The 24,093-nt window shown below is 26.6% G+C and overlaps 4 protein-coding genes across 4 annotated transcripts; 1 reads left to right on the forward strand and 3 right to left on the reverse strand.

The window, feature by feature from the left end:
• Window positions 1-8,564: 8,564 nt before the first annotated feature.
• Window positions 8,565-9,912, reverse strand: OCT59_020964 (uncharacterized protein; the record flags this gene model as incomplete). Its single annotated transcript, XM_025316527.2, has 3 exons — window positions 8,565-9,243; window positions 9,335-9,712; window positions 9,782-9,912. The coding sequence occupies 3 exons, from the start codon at window positions 9,910-9,912 to the stop codon at window positions 8,565-8,567; spliced, it is 1,188 nt and encodes a 395-aa protein (XP_025180286.2).
• Window positions 9,913-11,515: 1,603 nt separating this feature from the next.
• On the reverse strand, window positions 11,516-12,995 carry OCT59_020965 (uncharacterized protein; the record flags this gene model as incomplete). Its single annotated transcript, XM_025316526.2, has 2 exons — window positions 11,516-12,668; window positions 12,739-12,995. The coding sequence occupies 2 exons, from the start codon at window positions 12,993-12,995 to the stop codon at window positions 11,516-11,518; spliced, it is 1,410 nt and encodes a 469-aa protein (XP_025180285.2).
• Window positions 12,996-14,345: 1,350 nt separating this feature from the next.
• On the reverse strand, window positions 14,346-15,828 carry OCT59_020966 (uncharacterized protein; the record flags this gene model as incomplete). The annotated part of the gene is made up of 2 exons (XM_025316525.2): window positions 14,346-15,492; window positions 15,572-15,828. 2 exons carry the CDS (start codon window positions 15,826-15,828, stop codon window positions 14,346-14,348), a joined length of 1,404 nt encoding a protein of 467 aa, XP_025180284.2.
• A 6,816-nt stretch (window positions 15,829-22,644) lies between these two features.
• On the forward strand, window positions 22,645-23,468 carry OCT59_020967 (uncharacterized protein; the record flags this gene model as incomplete). Its single annotated transcript, XM_066149529.1, has 3 exons — window positions 22,645-22,697; window positions 22,792-22,858; window positions 23,091-23,468. The coding sequence occupies 3 exons, from the start codon at window positions 22,645-22,647 to the stop codon at window positions 23,466-23,468; spliced, it is 498 nt and encodes a 165-aa protein (XP_065990425.1).
• Between the last annotated feature and the right edge of the window lie 625 nt (window positions 23,469-24,093).

Raw genomic sequence — 24,093 nt, forward strand, 5'->3', positions numbered from 1 at the left:
AATTATATGGGATATATCTTAATATTTAACTTCTATGTGTTGTTCAATTTCTAATTAATATCCATTATTAATATTTGCTTATAAAATTTGATCAAAGAATCCATTGCAATGCATGATAAGCAAAATTTTGCTTGATACTTAAATATCCATACTCATATCCAAGAAACTGTGTAATCGATATTTGTGTAAGGATATACAATTCTGAATCATTATTAAATCGGGACAGTAAATTGTTCAACTGGGATTTTATTATCACCTTCTATAATTGTATATACTCTTATATAAGCCTTTCCAATTTAATTATTCCACTTTTTGTGCCATACTTCAACATTATTTTGTATCATATTATATTCTAATTAACAAGTTCATATATAGACCATAATTTTGGTGGGAATAGTAATGGTGCTAGGCAAATTATTATCCAACCAAACTTCCCAACAAGAGTATGATGTTTTCTCAATTCTTCTTTTAAATTTTCAGGTAAGTCATTATAATTCAGGTTTTTTTGAATTTAAATTTTCATTATTATTTTTCAAAATTGCTTTTATAAATCTACCTCTAAGTATTCTTCCTCATAATTATTATCTAATAACTCATGTTTTATTTGGATGTATAAAGAATTTAGCTTGAATAAATGTAGCTGAAGAAAAGTTGCTAAAATATTTGTTAATACTATATTCACTAGCCAATTTTTTTGATTGAATTTATTTCCAAAGATTTTGGCATGAATGGAAGAAGCATCCCTTATTAATGTGAAGGTAAGTTACAAACAATTATCTAATTCAATTAATCCTTCAAACTAATTTGTATTTCTAAAGATTTTCTCATAACTTATAGGAAATCTGCTTTATGCTTTAATTGCCAATGCATGAATGGTATACAATTGATGAAATAGTACATTAGATAATGTCTTAAAGGTCCCGTCCATGATCCAGTTTATACACAATAAATTATTATATTTTCTTTTATTTCTTATGCTGATAATTTGATTTCACTTATAATAATTTGCAAATAGATGCATGATTTTGGTCATAAGGATATATTTCATTTTTAACTTGTATGATTTAAATATATAATACTTCTTATTGGAATGTTAATTTTTCTTTGGTTGTCTTTGTTATTTATTTTCTGAAATGTTTCAACTTTCAACTATCTTCATTTTACTTTGGATTATTCAGACTCATTAAATTTTTTAATATATGCTCTTCATCTTTAACTATTATTAATGTTTAATATCAAATATTCCAAACTAAATGCTGAAATATGAAATATGAAGGATCTAAGAATTCCATAAGTTCTCTATTTTCATAATCATTATACATTCTTTATATACTATATTGAGTTGATATCATGTGCTTAATCCTGATATCTTTTTATCAATTCTGATCAAATTAAACACCAATCTGAAGTTAATAAATGATTAAATTTCATCCCATAATTTCGAACAATGTGAATTATATATATTTAAAAATTAAATTACAAATCATAAATAGAAAAAAATATAGTGTTCTTAATTCTGAAGGTTATATTATTATCTCATTTGAAAAATATATAAAATACTAGTAAATGAACTATTAATAAATAATATCAATAATACAATAAGTCATAAAGAATTATCCAGTTTAATGTTACTATTAACAATGTCTTTTCTATAAGCATTAGTATGTTATAATTATTGTTGATTTTTCTTAAGTTTATAAAAATTTCAGATATATCTTTTTCAAAGCAGTTGAGAATATCCATATAGATGTGTAAGGAATCTCCATTAAGCTTCAAGTGGTGTAAGGATATAAATATTTTAGTAGAACCATTCTAAACTATAAAAATACCATCAATATGAATGGTATTTGTTCGGGACTAATGATTCTATACACTAAAGAATTCTAATATATAAAGGTATAAGTTTTTGAGGATATGTTACATTTCAAATTTCTGCTTGACACTAAAAATAGAATTAACACAATCAAAGAGGTAGTCCAACGTGTATTAACATATTGCTTTAAACTATCTCCTTTAATACTTTTCTCTTAAAAATTCACCTATAGCATGTGACTTTTTGAAAAAAGTAACAACTTTTTTATAAAACAGATTTTTTGATGTCCATACGGTTTGGTAGTAGATAATTAATTGGCATTTGTAAGTTCATGGAGAATTATTATCATAAGTTGTATTTTGGATTAATACTGTTTTAAATAGTTTTGTAATATCATCAATTGTTGTATAAATAGATATATATACTTTGACTATTAATTTACTTGTATCATTATCATTTCTAATTTTAGAAATATATAAATGGTGTAGTGAATTATTTAAGCTTATAAAAGAGGTAATTGGTAGTATGATTAAAATATTTATTTCCAGCAATCTGTAAATCTTTTGTATATGTAAATTAGATCTATATGTAAATTAGAAAGTTAAATTGTATATTAAAATATAATAGTAATCCTTAAAATCTATGTTACTTGTAACTTATTGTGTATAATGTGTGAAAAATATTTAATTGTAATATCTCTTCAGAGATTTTACTAACATAACTAATAGTAAGTCTTGTATCTTTCTGTACAAATTACAGTTATATATACCTTTCAATTATTTTCATAATCTTTATATCCATATCTTTGATCATATCTTTTATTCAGCTTTTTTTGTATAGACAACTTTAGAGTTGCTTTAGTGTAATTATTCTACAATATGAAATAATTTATCACTTGTTGCATCCATAGTTCTATAATATGTGATTATATGAAATAATTTATCACCTGTTGCATCCATGGCTCAATTGGCTCATGTAAGTTTCCACCCAGTTGTATATACTTAGTCATAAATAGTTGGTCAATTTACATATTTTATCATCATCAGATTGACCTTTGAATAAATTATGTACTCCAGTCCCTTTTAATATTCTCAAAACTATTTTTCTTTCATCAAAATTTGTGTCTACTAACAGACTTCATTCTGCCAATAATATCAGTAAATATGCCCCTTTTCTGAAATAATTAAACACATAGATAGTTAGAGAAATTTTATGTCAATATTCCATTAGTTCACTCTCAAACTGTACTAAAATTTGTTTTTTCTAATAGCTCTTTCTAAGTATTAAATAGTAATATGTATATAAGTTATTAATCCTTCTTCTTTGAGTAATATGCCAATCCAATGTTTAAATATATTTAATATTTAAATATTCTGTTATATTTTCTTGTTTTGTAAACTTTTGCTTATCTATTTATATAAGTAGTACTGCTTGAGTCAACAACATAAAATGACTCATTCATTCTGTTCACTAGCTAGTCATAAAATATCGGGGGTGTTTGACATGCCATTTACAGTTTTGTATGAGTTTAGAATTGTTCTGGAATGTTGATATGCCTCTGCTAGATCATTAATTTGGGAAAATCACTCATAATCTGTCATTAATCCAATAATCCTCATTATTTTATTTTCATATAAAGTCCACAATATATCATAATAAAAGGAAAACTTTCTTTTAATATTCATTAATTGACCATTCATTAGAGAAAATTTTAAGCCCAGGATATTAGATGTTGATCTATTACATTACTAATTAAAGAATTATTATATTATAATTTTAAAAGTTCATGTATACATTCTATTTAATAATGATATACTAACATATTATCTCCTATAATTTTTTTTTATAGCTTAATAATAAATTTATTATTTTTATCATACCATATAAAATACTAATTTTCTATATACAATTATTAAACCTTCACCTTGGAAAGGTAAAATGGTAAAGACACAATAAAATTTTTTGTTGGATTGGGTTTTAAATATTTGAGAAAATAGATTTTTCTATTTATTTCATATATATATACATTTTTGCTTAGATAATCATTGAATTCTATCCATCAGGTTCATTAATAAAATTGAGGGCCTTTGAAAATGATGAATACACCTCAATGTCTCGTTCGTCTTGACATATTTACTATAATCATTGGAGTCATTCTTGGCATTGATATCCTCCTGTTGTCCTACAGATTTGAAGTTATAAGAGACTTAGAACACATAAGTCAGCCCAGAAATATGACCTCCCATGTTTAATTTCTTTGATGAAGTTCAAAAGCCTTGGTCCTTCTTTAATAACATTTGGAATACTATAATATTTATATTTCATTTTTACTGTATTTCTTCTTAATTTAAAATCATTTTTTTTTTTCATGAATAACTATTCTGGGTTGTTCAGAAACTTAATAACCACAAAGTTTATTAAAATTAATGTAATTAAGTAAGATTAAGGGTGCAAATTGATTTTTCTTTGAGTTGGCAATAGGAAGGTTTATTATTTAAATACTTTGTCTGATACACTAATTCCATTTTATCAGATAAGATTTCTTCAAATGGAGTCTCATGCAAGTATTTTTTAAATCGTGATTGAAATATCTTAACTATGCGTAAAAACTATCTTTTCACATTGTACAATATCATTGTAACAGCTATTATTTCCATAAGAAATTTATTCTATAATAAAAGTTCTATTAATTTTAAAGGAATTGAGTAATAATACTGTGTATCTCTTGTATAGGTAAAATACTATGAAACATTATTTGGGTTACAAAAGATACTTTCAAATATGATTCATTTTTTTTTCTTTAAATTTAACTTGTTCCCCAAAGTAAATGTACTACATCTTCCATTGGTAATAAATTTAATAAGTTATATACTATACTAATTGACCAGACTGTGTTTATACCAGTCACAAGCCAATTTCAATCTTTATAAGATAACATTATTATAGATTGTAATTATGAGAAAAGTTGTATATCAATAATTTTTAATAGTGATCTAGTAGTTTAAGCATTTGTTTCCATATTTTGGGAATGATGACTTGTGCGGGAATAAAGCAAATGTACATGTATAGGTTGTAAAATTATTTCTTTTTAATTTGGTTGATTCCTTAAAAATTTCTCCAACACAGAAATTAACTTGATGTAATTGTTGATAGCTTCAAGTGTATGTAAAAATTGCAACATTATGAAATGCACATTCCACTCAATATATTAGGTATAAACTACCAACCTTATTACAATATCAAATATCAATGATATTTATTTACATTTTTTGCAAATGAATGTTCTTGGATTTCTACAATTGTCTTGAATACATTTCAAATCATAATAATTGAACCAAATATTATCAAATTGTATGTATCATGGTAATTTCTATGAACAATTCTAGAGTTATTATAAAAGTTTAAAAATGATATAAATGTTATGTATGCAATAAATAATGATATTAGTATGTTTAGGAAATATGATAGAATAAATTGTATTAATGTTTGTTAGAAGAATAGAAGAATTAACAATATAAAATTTTATTCTTAAGTGAATAGAGAGAATACATAATTGGTAAAAGAATTTGAATGATCTGATGCATCCATATAGCATATCTCGCTTGTTTGAAGTATTTTTTTCATGAATAATTTTTCAAAATAAATTTTTTTTAATAATTTATTAAATCTCAAAAGTTGAATATTTAAATATTTAGGAAAAGGGGGAATCATTGAAAAAAAATTTTTTATATCTGTATTTATTTGTAAATATAATTATCACCTGGCTACTAATTGGTATTTAGGATTTTTTCCGCCAGTTATAAACTGGCGGACCAATTAGTATATCTAGGATGAAAAAAGTTATTTACTGATCTAGTTTAGTATATAAATGGGCCATCATCCTTCGGATGATAACCCATTTATATACTACTAGATTAGTAAATAACTAATACTTAAAAGCCCTATTTAGTATTAAATGAGGCTTTTTATTCATGTGAAATCAAATGTTGAAATTATCTTCTTCAAAAATTAGTTCAACTACACAATAAGCCATAAATATAGCTTTTTAATAATTTTAATTTCTACTTATTTACTTAAAAAATTTAAAATAATCAAATACTGTATATAACTCAGCCACATACTGAAATAAGAACGAAATACTCTATGAAGAGGCTTTGAACATGTTTGTATGGTACGAAAATTATCAAATTGTATTACAAAATTATATTATTAAAAATATTGTAATATAAATTACTAAGTAAAAGTTGTTAGTTACTTTTATTGAATAACAATTGCTTTATTATTTATTACAATTAAGTCTTTTCCATTATTGTCAGTAAATTCATACAAAAGTGGCTATGTAGTATGTACTATATTTGATTTTAAATAGATACACAAAAAGAATACGATCACATGAATTTCATCATTGAGGTCATATTTTACTTTTTAGTAAATTCTTTAATGATAAGACTAAATGAAATAATAAAGCAAAATTAGGGAGTTATATTAAACTGGATGTAAATATCATTACTATTAAGAATTTTTGTTTTATATTCATGAGAATTTATTGAAAAGTCTAAAAAAGACATTTAACAATAACTGTTTATTAGCTAAAGAATAAACTTTAAATCTAATTATAAATTATTCACTTTTTGGAGAGTGATTAAAGAATAAATTATTCATATGTTAAAGAATTTAATTATATAAATGGTAACTTATTTTTGAAAGAACCAGAAAATAATCACATTTCCATTGATGAGATAATTTCTTTAATAATATGAAATATTTCATTTACTGACATACAAAATTAATCTTTGGTTTCTCTAATCAGTTTTCATAATATTAGCTCTTTATATGATAAACTCTTAACGAGTTCATACTAAATTATTACGTGACTTAATATAATTCTCAATATTTAAACTATTCTTTGTAATTTCATAAAAAAAATCGTCAATTTGATAATACTCTTCAAGAAACGTTGCGATATAATATTGATATAGTAAATTTTAAACTCGCGAAGAATTGATTAATTCTACATGAAAAATTGAAATACGTAATACTTTTAAATCCCCATTTAAAAACACTTTCCTAAACTTTATATTTCATTTTAAAGATTGTCATTTTGGCAAGAAAGAACAAAATTTTATTCGGAATAAAGGCTCTCCGAAATTTTAGACATTAAATTAATGAGATACCTTAAAGAGGAATCTATTTCTGAAATTGTAAATAATCAAAATAATCAAATAGTTTGCTTTGTTTTTAGTCAAAGGTTAAAAATCGATAACAAATTTTTGTAGACATATCTCACTGGAAAGTAATCTAATTCATAATGATTTTCAATAAATAACTTCTTATCATAAATATACCTAAAGAAAAAAAATCAAAATAAATATTTATAAACCGATAACCTTTTATTTTAAGATCGACGATTTAAGATAAACCACGTGAAAGGATCACTATAATATTCGTCAAAATTTCAAATAGTTTTTTAAGATTTTCGAAAAAAAAAATTAATAATTAAGTATGGTTTATAATAACTTATCTTTCGGTAGTATTATTTACAAACAAAAGAACAGTATTTTATTTGTTCTACATAATAGGTAAGATTAAATGACAAAATAAATAAATAAAGTAAACTGTAAATAAAATGTTTAACTAAATATAGTATTAAAGTATTATGTAATTAAAAATGTAATCGTGGTACCAATTAAGATGATATCAAATAAGTGACAATTGGCTTAAAATTATTTGGAATTGTATCATACGGATCGAATTATAATCACGCCTCATATTTTTCGAAAAAACAAATCACATATTAAATTTACAACTAAGTTATGATCAAAAAAATAAAATAAAATAAATAGTTTATTAAATTAAATTATTGAAAACAAATAATAATTAACAAACTAAATCACTCAAAAAGCCATTAGAATGGTCTATTCAATCTAAATCAATTACGTAACCTTCAGTCATAAATATTTTTTTTAAAAAAAAATTCTTCGTATGAAAGATTTCGTCTACTGACGTAATGGTTCATTTTCAACACTTGATCCTAACATTTAATATTAAAAAGAGAAAAATTGAGTGAAACAACAAAGGAAACGGTTATTAAATTTAAACATATTATCTATAAGAGTGGATAGTCTTTGGTCGTACGTTTTTTTTTTTGATAAGCTATTGTACTCTGTACATGTTTATCCAATATATAATATAATTTTTAAACCCATTTTTCATTTATACAACCGTCAAGATAGTAATAGGACCCAGAAATATATATATAGGGGTCAGGTGATGATAAAAATTTTTTACTATGAGCTGTACGCATTTTTTCAGGGCCGGAATTATGATAATGTCAGTCTGTTACTATAATAGGAAATAAAATTCTGACTGGAATTATCGAAAATTATCTAAAAAAGGAAAGATTTTCATGATTTTTTTAGTTCAAACTCTAACCCCTTTAATATATATTTCTGGGTCCTATAGTAATATATTTGAAAAATTAATAAAAAATTACAAAAAAAAAATAAACTCTGAAAACTCATTTTCCACTAGTAACCTAAATTTTATACCGTACGATTGCACCATTAAATAAAGATCGTTATTAAAAAAAATTTTGATAAATAAAATATGGCGTATCCCGGTAAATTGTTATAAGTAAATCAAATTTTTTAAATAAAATATTTCAAATAATTCACTTTTTTTTATTTATTTTCTTTTTTGTTACAATCTATTTAAAGTTGCATTTAATTGATATGTAAATAAAGAATAATTATCACTTTATAATTTGAAAGACTTCAAATTCTTCTATAGAAAAATAATTTGTAGTATTTCTGATATGCTTTTCATATGAAGATTTTCTACAACAACTATTATAAAAATTTTTTCCATACATAGCAAGGTCCGAGAAAAAGCATGCGCCGTAAGAGGCACCATTGGTTATGGCTTTACTTTCATCCACTACATGACTTAAAATATGTTTTTCAATATTATCAATATTTTCAAAAGAGAATATAAAACTATCCTTAGTAACACCAAAATTATTATTGGACTTCCATTCAATCGGATTATATCCTCCAAGAATTTCGTTACTATTTTTCACTTTAATTACTGTCACAGTGCGAACCCGATTATCACAAATCTCATGGAATTTACTAGGTGCAAACCCATCACGAGATCCACGAAGTATTAATTTAAATTCATATGAGGTATTCAAATTATCTGTAATATCTAATTTATCAATCCATTTTGAGATTAAATTAGCATGTTGAAATGTAATGATTTTTGAATCAACATTTTTTGATTTATGAGAATTACGAGATTTCTTAATTGGCTTGCTGTTAGGATGTAAACTTAAAAAAGTTTGTAATAAATCCACATATAATTCCTCAGGTAGAATTTCTCTATAGGGTATTACAGCATCTGAAATTTCTTTTGAAGTGAAATCATAGAATCTAATGAAAAAAATGCAATGTTGTAAAGTACCTTTTAATACATTGAAATCATCCTTTGATAAATTTGCGGGATCAGAAGAAAGTTCAGGACTTTGAGCATGTCCCCATTTGAGAACATTTTTCCAAACTTGAACTTTCACTAACTTGAAGGTTATCATTTTGAATGAGAGAAATCAAAATTTTTTCTGAAATTGAAGAGTAATTTGGTGATTCGAATATCTTTTCTGGTTTCTTGGATATTAAATCGGTACAATATTTTTGAAGTTCCAAGAAAGAATTATTCTCAAAACTCGTTTGGTAAATAAAATTAAAATTCTGCTCCATCCAATTCGAATTATTTTCAATTAAAGATAATTGCAAATATTCAACTAATTCTTGAAGACTAAGTTCATTGGCGGCAAATAAGATTTTAATGATATCTGAAGCATCATATTCTCCTATACTAGAAAGTCTTCCTCCGTAAATATAACTGAAATAAATTATAAAAATTATAAAGTATTTATAAAAATATAAAAACAGTTTAATTCTTGCTTTTTACCTTAAGATTGCTTGAAAAATTTCAGGTAAAATATTTGGTAATTTAATATGTGATAAAGTTCCATCATTTTTCCTTTCATTTGTTGATAAAATTCTTCGCAAGTAAGAAGAACGATAATTTAAAATAACCATATGAGCTCGAAATATTTTTACGTTAGGGTCATTACCAACTTCAATTGTAATATCATAATATTCAAGATTTCAAGTAAATTTTGGGATAATTTTGATAAAAATTTATTATTACCCATTATAATTATTTTTTTCTTTTTCTTTTTCTTTTTTTTTATGAAAAAAAAAAAAATTCACAAAGAGCTAATCTTGTGATTGGTAAACTTTAAATATTTGTTTCTGAATTGGGAAAACAAGAATTATAATTGTCGCAAATCAATTTTATTATTAATTCTGGTCGACAATATTAAATTACTATATTTGGCAAAAAGAAATTAATATAATTCTCTCCCCGGTAATTGTCAATAAAAGAACGATACAATCGATACATTGTTAAAGAGCTTTATTTATTAATTTATCCGTTCCACAAAATCCATGAAATTAATTTTATATTCTTTACACTTGACTAGTGTCTAGTCTGTTTATCCGATCCGGTCATTCCGAACTGATTATTATCCGAATAACAGATTATCCGTATCCATCATGACCGTCGTCAAATCCGTTAGTACCCATTTTCCTAAGAACCGGTAAGACGTTACCGCTTAATCATAATTATGTAGTCAAATTATAATACAAAAAAATTCAAATTATACTATGATTATAGCGTTCCGGATAGCCGTAGATAATCTAGATAATCTGTCACGGATTGAAAACAAATTTATACGTCACTCCGTTATCATAGTAGATGACATAATGAGAAGTTGTCATAAATCTACTTCTAATTTTGATTAAAAATGTATCTAATAATATATTATTTAAATCAATCAATCAATTAATTTTCGCAGAAAAAAGCAGTTATAATTAAAAATAATGTTGACTTTAATCGAGCATGCATTTAGATTCTTTATTCAAGTCTTTAGGTTCGTTGGCTTGGGCGCTTGGGCGCTTGGCTACTGAGCCAGAAAGAAATACGGCAAAAATTCATTACTTGTGACTATAAAATAAATTTACGATAAGATGATGTCGAATACTAAATGACAATTGGCTTAAACTATTTAGACCAAATTGTATCAATGAATAAGATCATTCACATTTTTCGAAAACAAACAAACTTTGATTATGTAAATCGATTACGTAATTTACTTTTGTAAAATCATCGATATTTTTTTTTTAAAAAAAATAAAAAATCCAAAATGAATTACAAGTTATTAGTATGGGAGATTTCATCTACTAGCGTAATGGTCCATTTCCATCACTTGTTCCTAACGCATCTATTCCCTTAATATAAACTTAAAAGAGTATTGCTAATGCTGGTACTGTGACCATAACCGCCGGTGAGCTTTAGCAATTTTCAACTTAAAAATTGTGTGAAACAACAAAAGAAAAGGTTATTAAGTTTAAACATAATTCCTATAAGATTGGTAGTCTTGATTGCACGTTTTTTGATAAGCTATTGTACTCTGTACATGCTTATTCGATATATTATATAATTTTTAAACCCATTATTTTATTTACACAGCCGTCAAGATTTCTTTTACAATCATTCATATATAACTTTAGTAATATATTTGAAAAGGTAACATTTTATTTATTACGTAAAATTAAAAAAAAACACATAAAATAATTATCACTTTATAATTTGAAAGACTTCAAATTCTTCTACAGAAAATGTATTTTCAGTGTTTCTGATTTGCTTTTCATAAGACCTTTTTTGACAATGACTACTATTATAAAAATTATATCCCCACATAACAAGGTCGTCATAAAAGTACGCACCACAATCACTCGCACTACATATGGCTTTACTTTCATTCTTTACACGACTTAAAATATGTTTTTCAATATTATCACCATTTTCAAAAGAGAATATAAAACTATCCTTAGTAACACCAAAATTATTATTGGACTTCCATTCAATCGGATTATATCCTCCCAGAATTTCGTTACTATTGTTCACTTTAATCACTGTCACAGTACGAGACTGTTTATCACAAATCTCATGGAATTTACTAGGTGTAAACCCATCACGAGATCCACGAAGTATTAATTTGAATTCATATGAAGCATTCAGTTTATCTGTAATGTCTAATTTATCAATCCATTTCGAGATTAGTTCAGCATGTTGAAATGTGATGATTTTTGAATCAACATTTTTTTGTTTATGAAAATTACGAGGTTTCGACTTATCAATAGGCTTGCTTTCAGGATGTAAGTTTAAAAATGTTTTCAATAAATCCACATATAATTCCTCAGGTAGAATTTCCCTATAAGGTATCACTGTATCTGAAATTTCTTTAGAAGTTAGATTATAGAATCTAATAAAAGGGATACAATGTTGTAAAGTACTTTTTAATACATTGAAATCATCCTTTGATAAACTTGCAGGATCTGAAGAAAGTTCCGGATTTTGAGTATGTCCCCATTTAAGAACATTTTCCCAAACTTGAGCCTCGCTCATTTGAAGATTGTCATTTTGAATGAGAGAAATCAAAATTTTTTCTGAAATTGAAGAGTAATTTGATGAGTTAAATATCTTTTCCGGTTCTTTGGATATTAAATCGGTACAATATTTTTGAAGTTCCAAGAAAGAATTATTTTCAAAACTCATTTGATAAATAAAATCAAAATTTTGCTCAATCCAGTTTGCATTATTTTCAATCAAAGATAGCTGCAAAGTTTCAACTAATTCTTGAAGATTAAGTTCATTAGCGGCAAACAAGATTTTAATGATATCTGAAGTATCATAGTTTCCTATAGAAAGACTTCCTCCATAAATATATCTGAAATTATAAATTATAAAGTATTTAAGTATTTATAAGATAAAATAATAATTAAATTCTTATTTCCTACCTTAAGATTGCTTGAAAAATATCCGGTGAAATATTTGGCAATTTAATATGTACTAAAATTCCATCATTCTTCTTTTTATTTGTTGATAAAATTCTTCGCAAATAAGGAGAACGATAGTTTAAAATAACCATATGAGCTCGAAATATTTTTACATTAGGGTCATTACCAACTTCAATTGTAATATCATAATATTCTTCATCGTTTAAAATTTCAAGTAAATTTTGTGATAATTTTGACAAAAATTTATTTTCACCCATTATAATTAATTTTTTCTTTTTTTTTATGAAAAAAAAAAAAAAGTTCACAAGGAGCTAATCTCGTGATTGGCAACCCTTAAATATTTATTTCTGAATCGGGAAAACAAGAATTGTAAATTATAATTCTGGTCGACAATTATATTACTATAGTTGGCAAAGAGAAATTAATATAATTCTTTGGTCTGGTGATTGTCAATAAACAATCGATACATTATTAAAGAGCTTTATTTGTTAATCTATCCACTCCACAAAATCCATGAAATTAATTTTATCCAATTTGGAGGTGAATCAATTCCTCCTGATAAATCTCAAACCAAAGTTAAAAAAAAAATAATAATGAATTAATATAATCGAGAAAAGATCTCTCTTAATTAATGAAAATATAGCTAAAAGTTCTTGAGTAATTTTAAAATTGCATTTATTACCTACAAATATTTAACTAGGAAAATATTAATTCGTATTTAATCCATCCATTCCTAGAATCTTCCGATCCGGTCATTCCGATTATCCGAATAACGGATTATCCTCGGATATCCATCATGGCCGTCGTCCAATCCGTTAGTACCCATTTTCCGTATAAGAACTGGTTAAGTTGTTACTGCTTAATCATAATTATGTAGTCATAATTTATTATGATTGTAGCGTAGAGATGCGATCCGGATAGCCGTAGATAATCCGTCACAAATTTATACGTCACTCTGTTTTCATGGTAGATGATATAATCATAAATCTACTTCTAAAAAATTTTGGTGAGATGAATAACTAATTTTGATTAAAAATGTATCTAATAAATATATTAATCAATCAATTAATTAATTAATTTTCGCAAGAAGAAAATTATTTTAATTACAATCATACATATGAATACGAACATTCACATTTTTCGAAAAAAACCAGTAACAAACAACTTGATCATGTAAATCGATTACGTAGTAAAATCATCAACATTTTTTTTTTTTAAAAAAAAAGAAAATCCAAAAAATGAATTACAAGTTCTTCGTATGAGAGATTTCATCTACTAGCGTAATGGTCCATTTCCATCACTTGATCCTAACGTATCTATTCCCTTTAATATAAACTTAAAGAAAATTTGTGTGAAAAAACAAAAGAAAAGGTTATTAAATTTAAACATATTTCCTATAGGATTGATGGTCTTGATCGTACGTTTTTTTGATAAGCTATTGTACTCTGTACATGCTTATCCGATATATGATATAATTTTTAAACCCATTTTTTTATTTACACAGCCGTCAATATTTCTTTACAATCATTCATATATAACTTTAGTAATATATTTGAAAAAAGTAACATTTTATTTATTATATTTGCAAAACATAACAGTTAGAATAATTACCATTTTTTGATTTGAAAGACTTCAAATTCTTCTACAGAAAATTTTTTTTCAGTGTTTCTGATTTGTTTTTCATAAGAACTTTTTTGACAATAACTATCATCATAAAAATTACATCCATACATAACAAGGTCGTTATCAAAGTACGCACCGCAATCACTTGCATAACATATAGCTCCATCTTCATTCTTTACACGACTTAAAATATGTTTTTCAATATTATCAACATTTTCAAAAGAGAATATAAAACTATCCTTGGTACTCTTGGTAAGATAATAATCATCATACCAATCAATAGGATTATACCCTCCAAGAATTTCGTTACTATTTTTCACTTTAATTACTGTCACGGTACGAGACTGATTATCACAAATCTCATGGAATTTATTAGGATCAAACCCATCACGAGATCCACGAAATATTAATTTAAATTTATATGATGTATTCAAATTATCTGTAATATCTAATTCATCAATCCATTTCGAGATTAAATCAGCATGTTGAGATGTAATGATTTTTGAATCAACATTTTTTTGTTTATGAAAATTACGAGGTTTCGACTTATCAATAGGCTTGCTGTCAGGATGTAAGTTTAAAAATGTTTTCAATAAATCCACATATAATTCCTCGGGTAAAATTTCCCTATAAGGTATCACTGTATCTGAAATTTCTTTAGAAGTTAGATTATAGAATCTAATAAAAGGAATATAATGTTGTAAAGTACTTTTTAATACATTGAAATCATCCTTTGATAAACTTGCAGGATCTGAAGAAAGTTCGGGATTTTGCGTATGTCCCCATTTAAGAACATTTTCCCAAACTTGAACTTCGCTCATTTGAAGATTGTCATTTTGAATGAGAGAAATCAAAATTTTTTCTGAAATTGAAGAGTTAAATATCTTTTCTGGTTCTTTGGACATTAAATCGGTACAATATTTTTGAAGTTCCAAGAAAGAATTATTTTCAATACTCGTTTGATAAATAAAATCAAAATTTTGCTCAATCCAGTTTGCATTATTTTCAATCACAGATAGCTGCAAAGTTTCAACTAATTCTTGAAGATTAAGTTCATTAGCGGCAAACAAGATTTTAATGATATCTGAAGTATCATATTTTTCTATAGAAAGACTTCCTCCGTAAATATATCTGAAATTATAAATTATAAAGTATTAAAGTATTTATAAAATAAAATAATAATAATAATAATTAAATTCTTGATTCCTACCTTAAGATTTCTTGAAAAGTATCCGGTGAAATATTTGGCAATTTAATATGTACCAAAGTTCCATCACTCTTCTTTTTATTTGTTGACAAAATTCTTCGCAAATAAGGAGAACGATAGTTTAAAATAACCATATGAGCTCGAAATGTTCTTACATTAGGATCATTACCAACTTCAATTGTAATATCATAATATTCTTCATCGTTCAAAATTTCAAGTAAATTTTGTGATAATTTTGACAAAAATTTATTATCACCCATTATAACTAATTTTTTTAATTTTTTTCTTTTTCTTTTTTTTTATGAGAAAAAAAAAATTCACACAGAGATAATCTTGTGATTGGTAACCTTTAAATATTTATTTCTGAATCGGGAAAACAAGAATTATAAATCATTTTCTGAGGACATTTACGGTTAGACTCTCTTCATGCAAGGTATGTCTGTCCGCACGCGTAATCCACCAATCATTTTTATTGTCGTGCTAACACGTTTTACTCCTTTTTTCGTTCGCTCCGTGTACGTTTAAATTTGCTTTGTTGTCTGTACTACTTACGATCCATCAGCGCTTCGGACATTCCAACGGTTTCCGTTCTCCTAGTTATAATTCTGGTCGACAATCATATTAAATTACTATAGTTGGCGAAGAGAAATTAATATAATTCTTTGATCCGGTGATTGTTAATAAAAGCACGATACAATCGATACATTCATTGTTAAGAAAAGAGCTTTGTTTATTAATCTATCTGCTCCGCGAAATCCATGAAACTAATTTTATCCGATTTGAAAGTGAATTAATTCATTTTGATAAATCTAAAATAAAAGTAATAAAAAATAATAATGAATTAATATAACCGAGAAAAGGGATCAAATTCTACTGTCATTGATATAATTAATATTTATTTACCGTTAACAATCATGCATGTATTACATTACACAGTATTCTCGCTCTCTTTGCTCTCTTTAATTAATAAGAAAAATATAGCTAGTAGTTCTTAATTCTAAATTGCATTTTTTTTTCCATGATATATATTTCAAAATGAAGACATTAATACATATTAACCTATTAAATTTCCATCCATTCCTAGAATCTTTAAAATTGTTGTTTTTGTTATAAAATGTAATAGCCGCCATCCAATTTGTTAGTATCCATTCTCCACGGTATCCAGATATCCATAAAAAAAACTGGATGAAAGGTAAACGGATTGGAATATTAATATTTTACCTAATAATAATATTTCAAAGGAAATTTCATATCTGTTTCTTTAATAAACAAAATTTTGTAACTAAACCTTTTAATAATAAATGCTAAAAATTTCTAATTTTCTGTCTCAGAGTCTCAGAGCAAATTAAAAGAAAAGCGATGACTCTATATTGAAAATCCCAAAAATGATAAGTAGCCTTAAAACAAAAAACCTCGCAATAAAATAAATGCACTGTATTTTAAACAATTTATATACTGAGAAAAATAAAATTTTTTCAATGAGTAATTGGGAAATGGATTTTTATATAAAAAAAACTAAAATTATACCATGAATATCTGCAAAAAACACGCTATAATCGTTACTTGTTCTTAAAATCACAAACTTTAGTTGAATAAGTTTTAAACAATACATAATAATTTAGTCCAAAACTCAAAGAAACAAGAATAAACAAGTGTTAAAGCATAATTGCTAGAGACAAAACACTTTGTATTTGTCATATTTTAAAAAAGTTTTTTTTTTTATTGTACTATTATACGTTATTAAGAAAATAATGGTAATAAAAAATATTTAATATAAAAAAAATGTGTAAAAAAAAGAGTATAAAAGAAAAGGCCAAATGAAAGAGTAGCGTAAGAAAGAGCGAGCGTTTATTTCACAAATATGATGGTAAATAGTAAACAAATGAGACGTTCTTAACGTACAGTGGGTTGCCAAAAGTGACCAACCGCTTAAAAATTAATACAAATCAGTTATTTTCATTAAACAATTTTATTTTAAAGTATTTTTTTTATAAATATTAATTTTTAACGTAAAAAATAAAAATTTGACCTTTTAATCAGAGCAGCTAGAGCAAAATAGATGTCAAAAATCGATTCTTCAACTAAAAATTAGCTTAAGCCTATTTTAGCCAAAAAAAAACTATAATATCTCCTTTAAAAAAAAAATATTACAAACTGTAGCTCCGTAATGGTTCTTTATAATTAAAAATGAATCTGGCCAAATCATTATCATTCAGGCCGGGTCGTCGGGACTCGGGACTTTACGATACTTATATATCAACATTAAATTTTTGTGTAACTCAAAATATCTTGTTTCCTTTATTTATTTGGTTTTTTTTTAAAAAAAAGATGAAATCAATAAATCATTTGATGATTAAAATCTAGTCCCGTATCTATTTTTTTTATCCCATTTAATAATGAAAATATATGTAATTTCAAATATTCTGAAAAATATTATAAAAAGTTTATATCGGTATTATTATTATTTAATCTTGTGGAAACAAGAAATGCTTCTATATATAATTACTACTTGACGTATCAATAGGTATGTATGTTATTCTTTCACATTTCCTGCGCTGAGATTGATGTGTAATCCTGAAAATAATATTTGTTGTTAAACAATATCTACATCTTGTGTAATTTATATAACAATGTAAACCCCATCTTTGACAATCGGGTTTAAATTCTAACACTTTATTTACTATGGTGGGATGCTGCTGAAAGATGTATCGACTGTATCGTGTGTGATAAAGAATTGGAATGGGTACTTTAGTCAACACTGATTCTATCCATCCAGAAGATATTAAAAAACAAGAACATAACGTAAGTTTAATATTATATTTCGAAATTATCATAAATTTTCCGCCATAAATTACAGTTTTTTTCGCGATCATCTTACTATTGGAGGTATCGTACGTAGTAAAGAATATTTTGATGGAATTATTTGTTTAAAATACCATTTTTGTATATTTGACGTACTAAGTTCCACATTTTTAATCGCTTCACTTTTGTTATTTGTACTTATTTGTATAACTAAGTAATATTAACAAAGATTATGAAAATTGTAATCCGTTGGTTAAGGGGGTTTGGTATTATTTATAAAGCAATTTGTTTAGATGTTAACTCTTAATATGATGATTTTCTAAGCATTAGAGAAAAAAATAAAACCGTGGCTATAATTAAACTCACAAAACATAAGCAAATATTTTTTAAGTGAGGTAAATAAAGTTATCACTTTTCCTTTACTTTGATAATATTACATGTTTTTATTGATCTTAGTATACCTGATACGTTTTTTTTAGTTAAAACCACTTTATTAATGTTATAATAAATTCAATCATATAATTAGATATTATGGTATTACAGGAGATCCTGAAACGAAGAAGCATCAGGTGGTGATTTACATGATTATTTACAAAAAATTTCGTTACTTGGAATAAAAAACTTTTTATCTATGGCAGTTCAGCTGGGTAAATATACAATTTTGCAAAATACAGTATAGTTATTTAATTTACACAGCAGAAATACATTGTTAGAAACTGAATCATCTGGAAAGTGAAAGATCGGAGATTTAGACTAGTGCTTCGACCCGGATGAAAACCGTCATCCGGATTACACAAAAAAAAAATCCGGATTATATCCGGATTGACCCGGATTTTGAATCCGGATCAGATAATCCGGATAGAAACCGGAAACCGGATTGGATTTACAAATGATCGGCAATAATTCTGGCCAGAATTCATAACGCCGGCCAGAATTACAAATTGTGTAACATTAAATTTTCATGCCACTATGCTTAGCCGATAAAAAATTTTTTGCCCGGTGGCTAAACTATTTTCCCGGTGTCACGTGATGTTAATTTCGGCCAGAATTACAAATTTGGCCAAAATTATCCAAGACCACGAAATTTACATAATTCCAATTTCATTAAATACTTTTCTTTAAAACAATTTCATATTATTTCAGCATTGTCTCAGACTATTGTTTAACATTTCTTTGTAAATTAACTAATTATGAAATTTTAAACAAGATATTTTTATATACAGCTAAAGATTACTATAAATAGATGTGTTGGGTTAGTAAGGCAATTTTTTAAGGATTTGTTTCTTCTTTCAAAAATTAAAGAATCATTTGAATCAAATTATATAACACTAGTTTTAATTTTTAAAAAAAGTTGTTATAATTATATAAATTTATAATATTGAACAATTTTTCATTTAAAATAATAATTATTATTTTGTTATAACAAAAATAATATAAAGTTTTTTTTTCTTTTGAACATTTGAATGTGAAATCTAAAATTATTTGTTATTTGTTAATGTATAAATTTGAATAAACAAATCTGATACAAACTTCAATAAATAAATTATAATTGAAAAATCTTCTTAAACTTACTGTATTAAAAAGTTTAATATAACAAATATAAATTTAATAAATTTTAATAAAAAAATTGGTATTAGGCGCAAAAATAATTAGCCATAATATCATTTAGATATAGATCTTTATGGATCAGCAAAATTATTATTATTAATAAAAAAAAATAATAAAAATTTCATCCGGATTCCGGGTCAAACCGGATATTTTTCATCCGGTTTATAATCCGGATGAAAACCGTGAAAATCCGGATATCCGAAAAAAAAAAATCCGGATCAATCCGGATTGATCCGGATACGGGTCGAGGCACTAATTTAGACAACCCGTAAAAAGTACTTCGTTAATAATGAAATTTAGAATCATTATTTTTAGTATATATCTCAAAAGAATACGAGTTTGACATAAATAATATTTAAAATATTTAGCATTTAAACATGTCATCGGATCAAAACTCAGATCTTCCGTGTTATATTAATAATGGAGATGGGCGTTATGATATTTTTTTTTTATTTTTTTTTGTTAATTTACAATCCCTACCCTTTTTAGTAAAACGTCCTATTAAAGACAAACAATGAGATTAATTTATTTGTTTATTAAAATAACAATGGAGAAATATGGGGGATAATATACCTAAAGAGATACTAGAAGGTTTGGGTCTATAAACGAATTAGAAAATTATTTCAACGTGCGATCATATTATATAGAAGGTAAGGGTTTACGTACCGTGCACGTTACAAGAAGGACAGTAAGTTCATAAGAGAATATGCCAGTTATGTAAGCAGGTTACGACAAGAAGAGAATCCAGATGAATATGTAAGAAATACCGCCGTGATGTTATTTCTAAATGAGGATGCATATAACATTAGATACAGAAAATGGTATACTAATAAAAAAACCCTTCTCAAGAGTGTTGAAAATTTATACAAATTATACTACGAGTTATCGATAATGACATTAGTAAGGCTATAGAGGACGCGATCAAAGCCAAGTTTCTCACTCACGTGATATCCTATCATTCTCTATTGCTCCGATCCAATTTAAATCCGGAGTAGCGATCAACAGCTCGGAATATTTTTGCAACACGGTGCAGGAACAGTGTAACAATTGATTTCCTCACATATAGTACCACTTTGGTATTTTTTTTTTCCGCAAATAAAATTTTTTCACTCTTGTCCTCACGTACGTTAGTTTAGCCAATAAAATTTCACAAAAAATTCTATTTAAACCGAAAATGTCTATTACGTTACTCTGTCTCGTCAAAGGAAACACGACTGCAAATGTTTTCTCAGTTAAAATTAGTAGGGACGAACTCAAAAAAAGTTATCAAGGCGGAAAAGGCACCAGAGTTCGACAATTTTCCTACAGAAAAGCTTAAGCTATGGAAGGTAGAAATTCCTGACGATCGCGAAGATCTCTTGAGCAATCTCACATTACAAAACCAACCCGAACTACTTGCAACAAAAGAGATTTCGAAGTACTTCCCTGACTCACTGGCTGAAGAATGTATTCATGTTATCGTAAAATTGCCACGTAAGTGTCTGTTACAGTTCGTAATTTTTCGTCATTTGCCCTAACACATTTTCGAGTTCTCAGTTTGGAAGAGGCGTTGTCGTGTATTCCACCACCCATAACATATTCTCCGAAATGCACTACATCAAAGACCACTACATAGGTCAATGGTGACCCACCAACAAGAGTGCTTCTATGGAGGGATTTTTTCGAGGAAGTGAACAGAGAATGGCATCCTTCACAATGACATTCGGGAGGAAAACATCCTAATTAACGATAATGGCGAGATTGACTCCTGGATAGCAAGTCGGGCGGACACAAAAAAGAAGGGAAAGCTTTTTGAGGAGGAACGGCTCAAATATTCTAACTTGCTAGATAGATATAATGCGTAAGAATTTATTATTTCACAATCTTGTACTGCGATTTCTCGTAATCCTAGTTTCTTATCATTAATAAACATGTATTTATAGGCATTTCGTAAAGGGCACGGAACAAATTTCCCAGTCACGTAAATGTCAGATGGTTAGTTAGACTGTAGGATTAATCATTGGTAGAAACTCCATCATTTATCACGGGCTATGTCCTGAACTTTGAATTTATCTTTGCGTGTATTAATAAAAAATTTTTCTTGGCAAAAGTGATTTGTGATTATTATTTTGAATATTTAGTGTTATCAATCATGTCAAACGCTCATTTTCTGAAAATTATGGAGGTGATCAGCGCTTGTTAATTTAGACAAATATAAAATGATAGACGTTCAACATAAAGGTATGACATAGGTAAAATCGAAAAAAAAACTGACCACTTGTCTATTTTCGTTTTATCAGTTTCAGGTTAAAATAGGTTAAATTGAAACCGGAGATTTGATATTAATGCTCCATGGTTGTCTATTGCCGTATTGCGTCCTAGCAGTGACACGATTGACATGATAATCAGGAGAACGTCGGTAAATTGCGTTTATTATTTTTTAACGATGGTATCATATTCTTTGATTGTTATGATAGTTATGTCTGCTAGTAAATAATCTTTTTTATTGTCTCTCAATAGTTTATTGTCTTTAACTTCGTACTAATTTATTGTCTTTACTGTCTTCTCTTCAACATACTTTTGATATTCAAGGAATAGCTTCAATGAAACTGGCCTATTTTTTCATGAAATAGCATAAGGAGCATTATGGGATTATCTTATTCAATTATGGTTATGTGAAAATTGCCATGTCGGCATTCATACTAATTAATAAGAACGCCTTTTCGAAGAATATAAAAAGGTAACGCTTACATATTTGTATCTTTTTCCACTTTACTCAACTATAGAATTCCTTGCAAAACTGACAATGCATATTATTAATCAATTTCAAACAGAAGACCTAAATCGAGTCAAAGATCAAAGACCAGATCCATGTTATATATGCAACGGTCCAATATGACCGTCTTGCCGCTCAACCACGCCTGTATAATAATAAACTATACTCATGTCAATGAACGTGGTTGAGCGGCAAAACGCTCAGCGGACACACCCATCATACTATTTGTACATATACTCTGAAGGGTTCGTTTTGTCCATTTCCTAATTGCAGAGAAGATATAAGAATGTTTATTGTGGATCACTGTAGCATACAAGAGTCCAGTACAATTTCAGATGAAGCTGACAAAAAAATTAGTCTTCGGAGGGCCTACCGTTGAAAGTGAAAGCGTTTTTGAATCAGTTGGAGAGTAAAGGTCCAAATCTTGAGTTAACGGAAATAGAAGAAGACGTGGAGACGGATTGTATCACAAATTCACTTCGTGAACAGAGCTCAGATGCATCCAAGTATCGCATCTTGAATAAGAAAATAGATCGAGCTGAAGCTTACTCAAAAAACAAAGGACGTGAAGTTATGTCTACGAGGCTCGAGGAATTAAAGAAAATACATCAAACCAAAAGTTCACGTAACATTTTTAGCAGGGAGATTAAAAAGAAGCTAAATGATGTCTCTCCGAGTGTCATTAAAATGAGAATTAGGACCGCAAGAAACATGCGAAATTTTTTCTGTAGTTGAAATAAATAAAAAAAATGATTTTTTTTTTTAATGAAACTGAATTGTATTTGCTGAAAATTTACTTGAATTTATACACTTTAATTTATAAAATATATATTTTTTTAATTTAAAGACTCACATTGCTCAATAGATTCAACAAATTTCAAGTATTCACATCATTTTTTATTTTTAATATAAAAAAAAACAAAAAAACGCCATCTAACTTAAAAAACAGAGTATTTGAAAAAATTTTGTAATAATACTTCGAGTTTAACAATAAGTATTTAGTTTAAGAATTATTTTGTACAAATGAGGTGTTTCATTTGACCTGAAATTTTCAATTATGACCGATTTTAGGCGGCATTACTAGTTTGGCTAGAATTAAGAAAATTTTGACCGGAATTATATTCATGGATCGTTAATTTTAAAATCATTTATCTACACATATACACTAGTTCGTGTTTAATGCCTCAATTATAATATATCGATCATAGTAAAAAAAAACGGGTGTTACATATTCGCTTTACGTTTTCAAGGTGATGTATTTTATCTAATTAATTTACATTGTTACCTCTCTTTTATTTTAGCTTTTCAACATGTTCTGTACTTAAATTGTACTTGTTGAATATCATACAATGTAAAATGC

Source organism: Rhizophagus irregularis, chromosome 3 (genome assembly GCF_026210795.1).
Source record: "Rhizophagus irregularis chromosome 3, complete sequence".
Lineage (NCBI taxonomy): Eukaryota > Fungi > Glomeromycota > Glomeromycetes > Glomerales > Glomeraceae > Rhizophagus > Rhizophagus irregularis.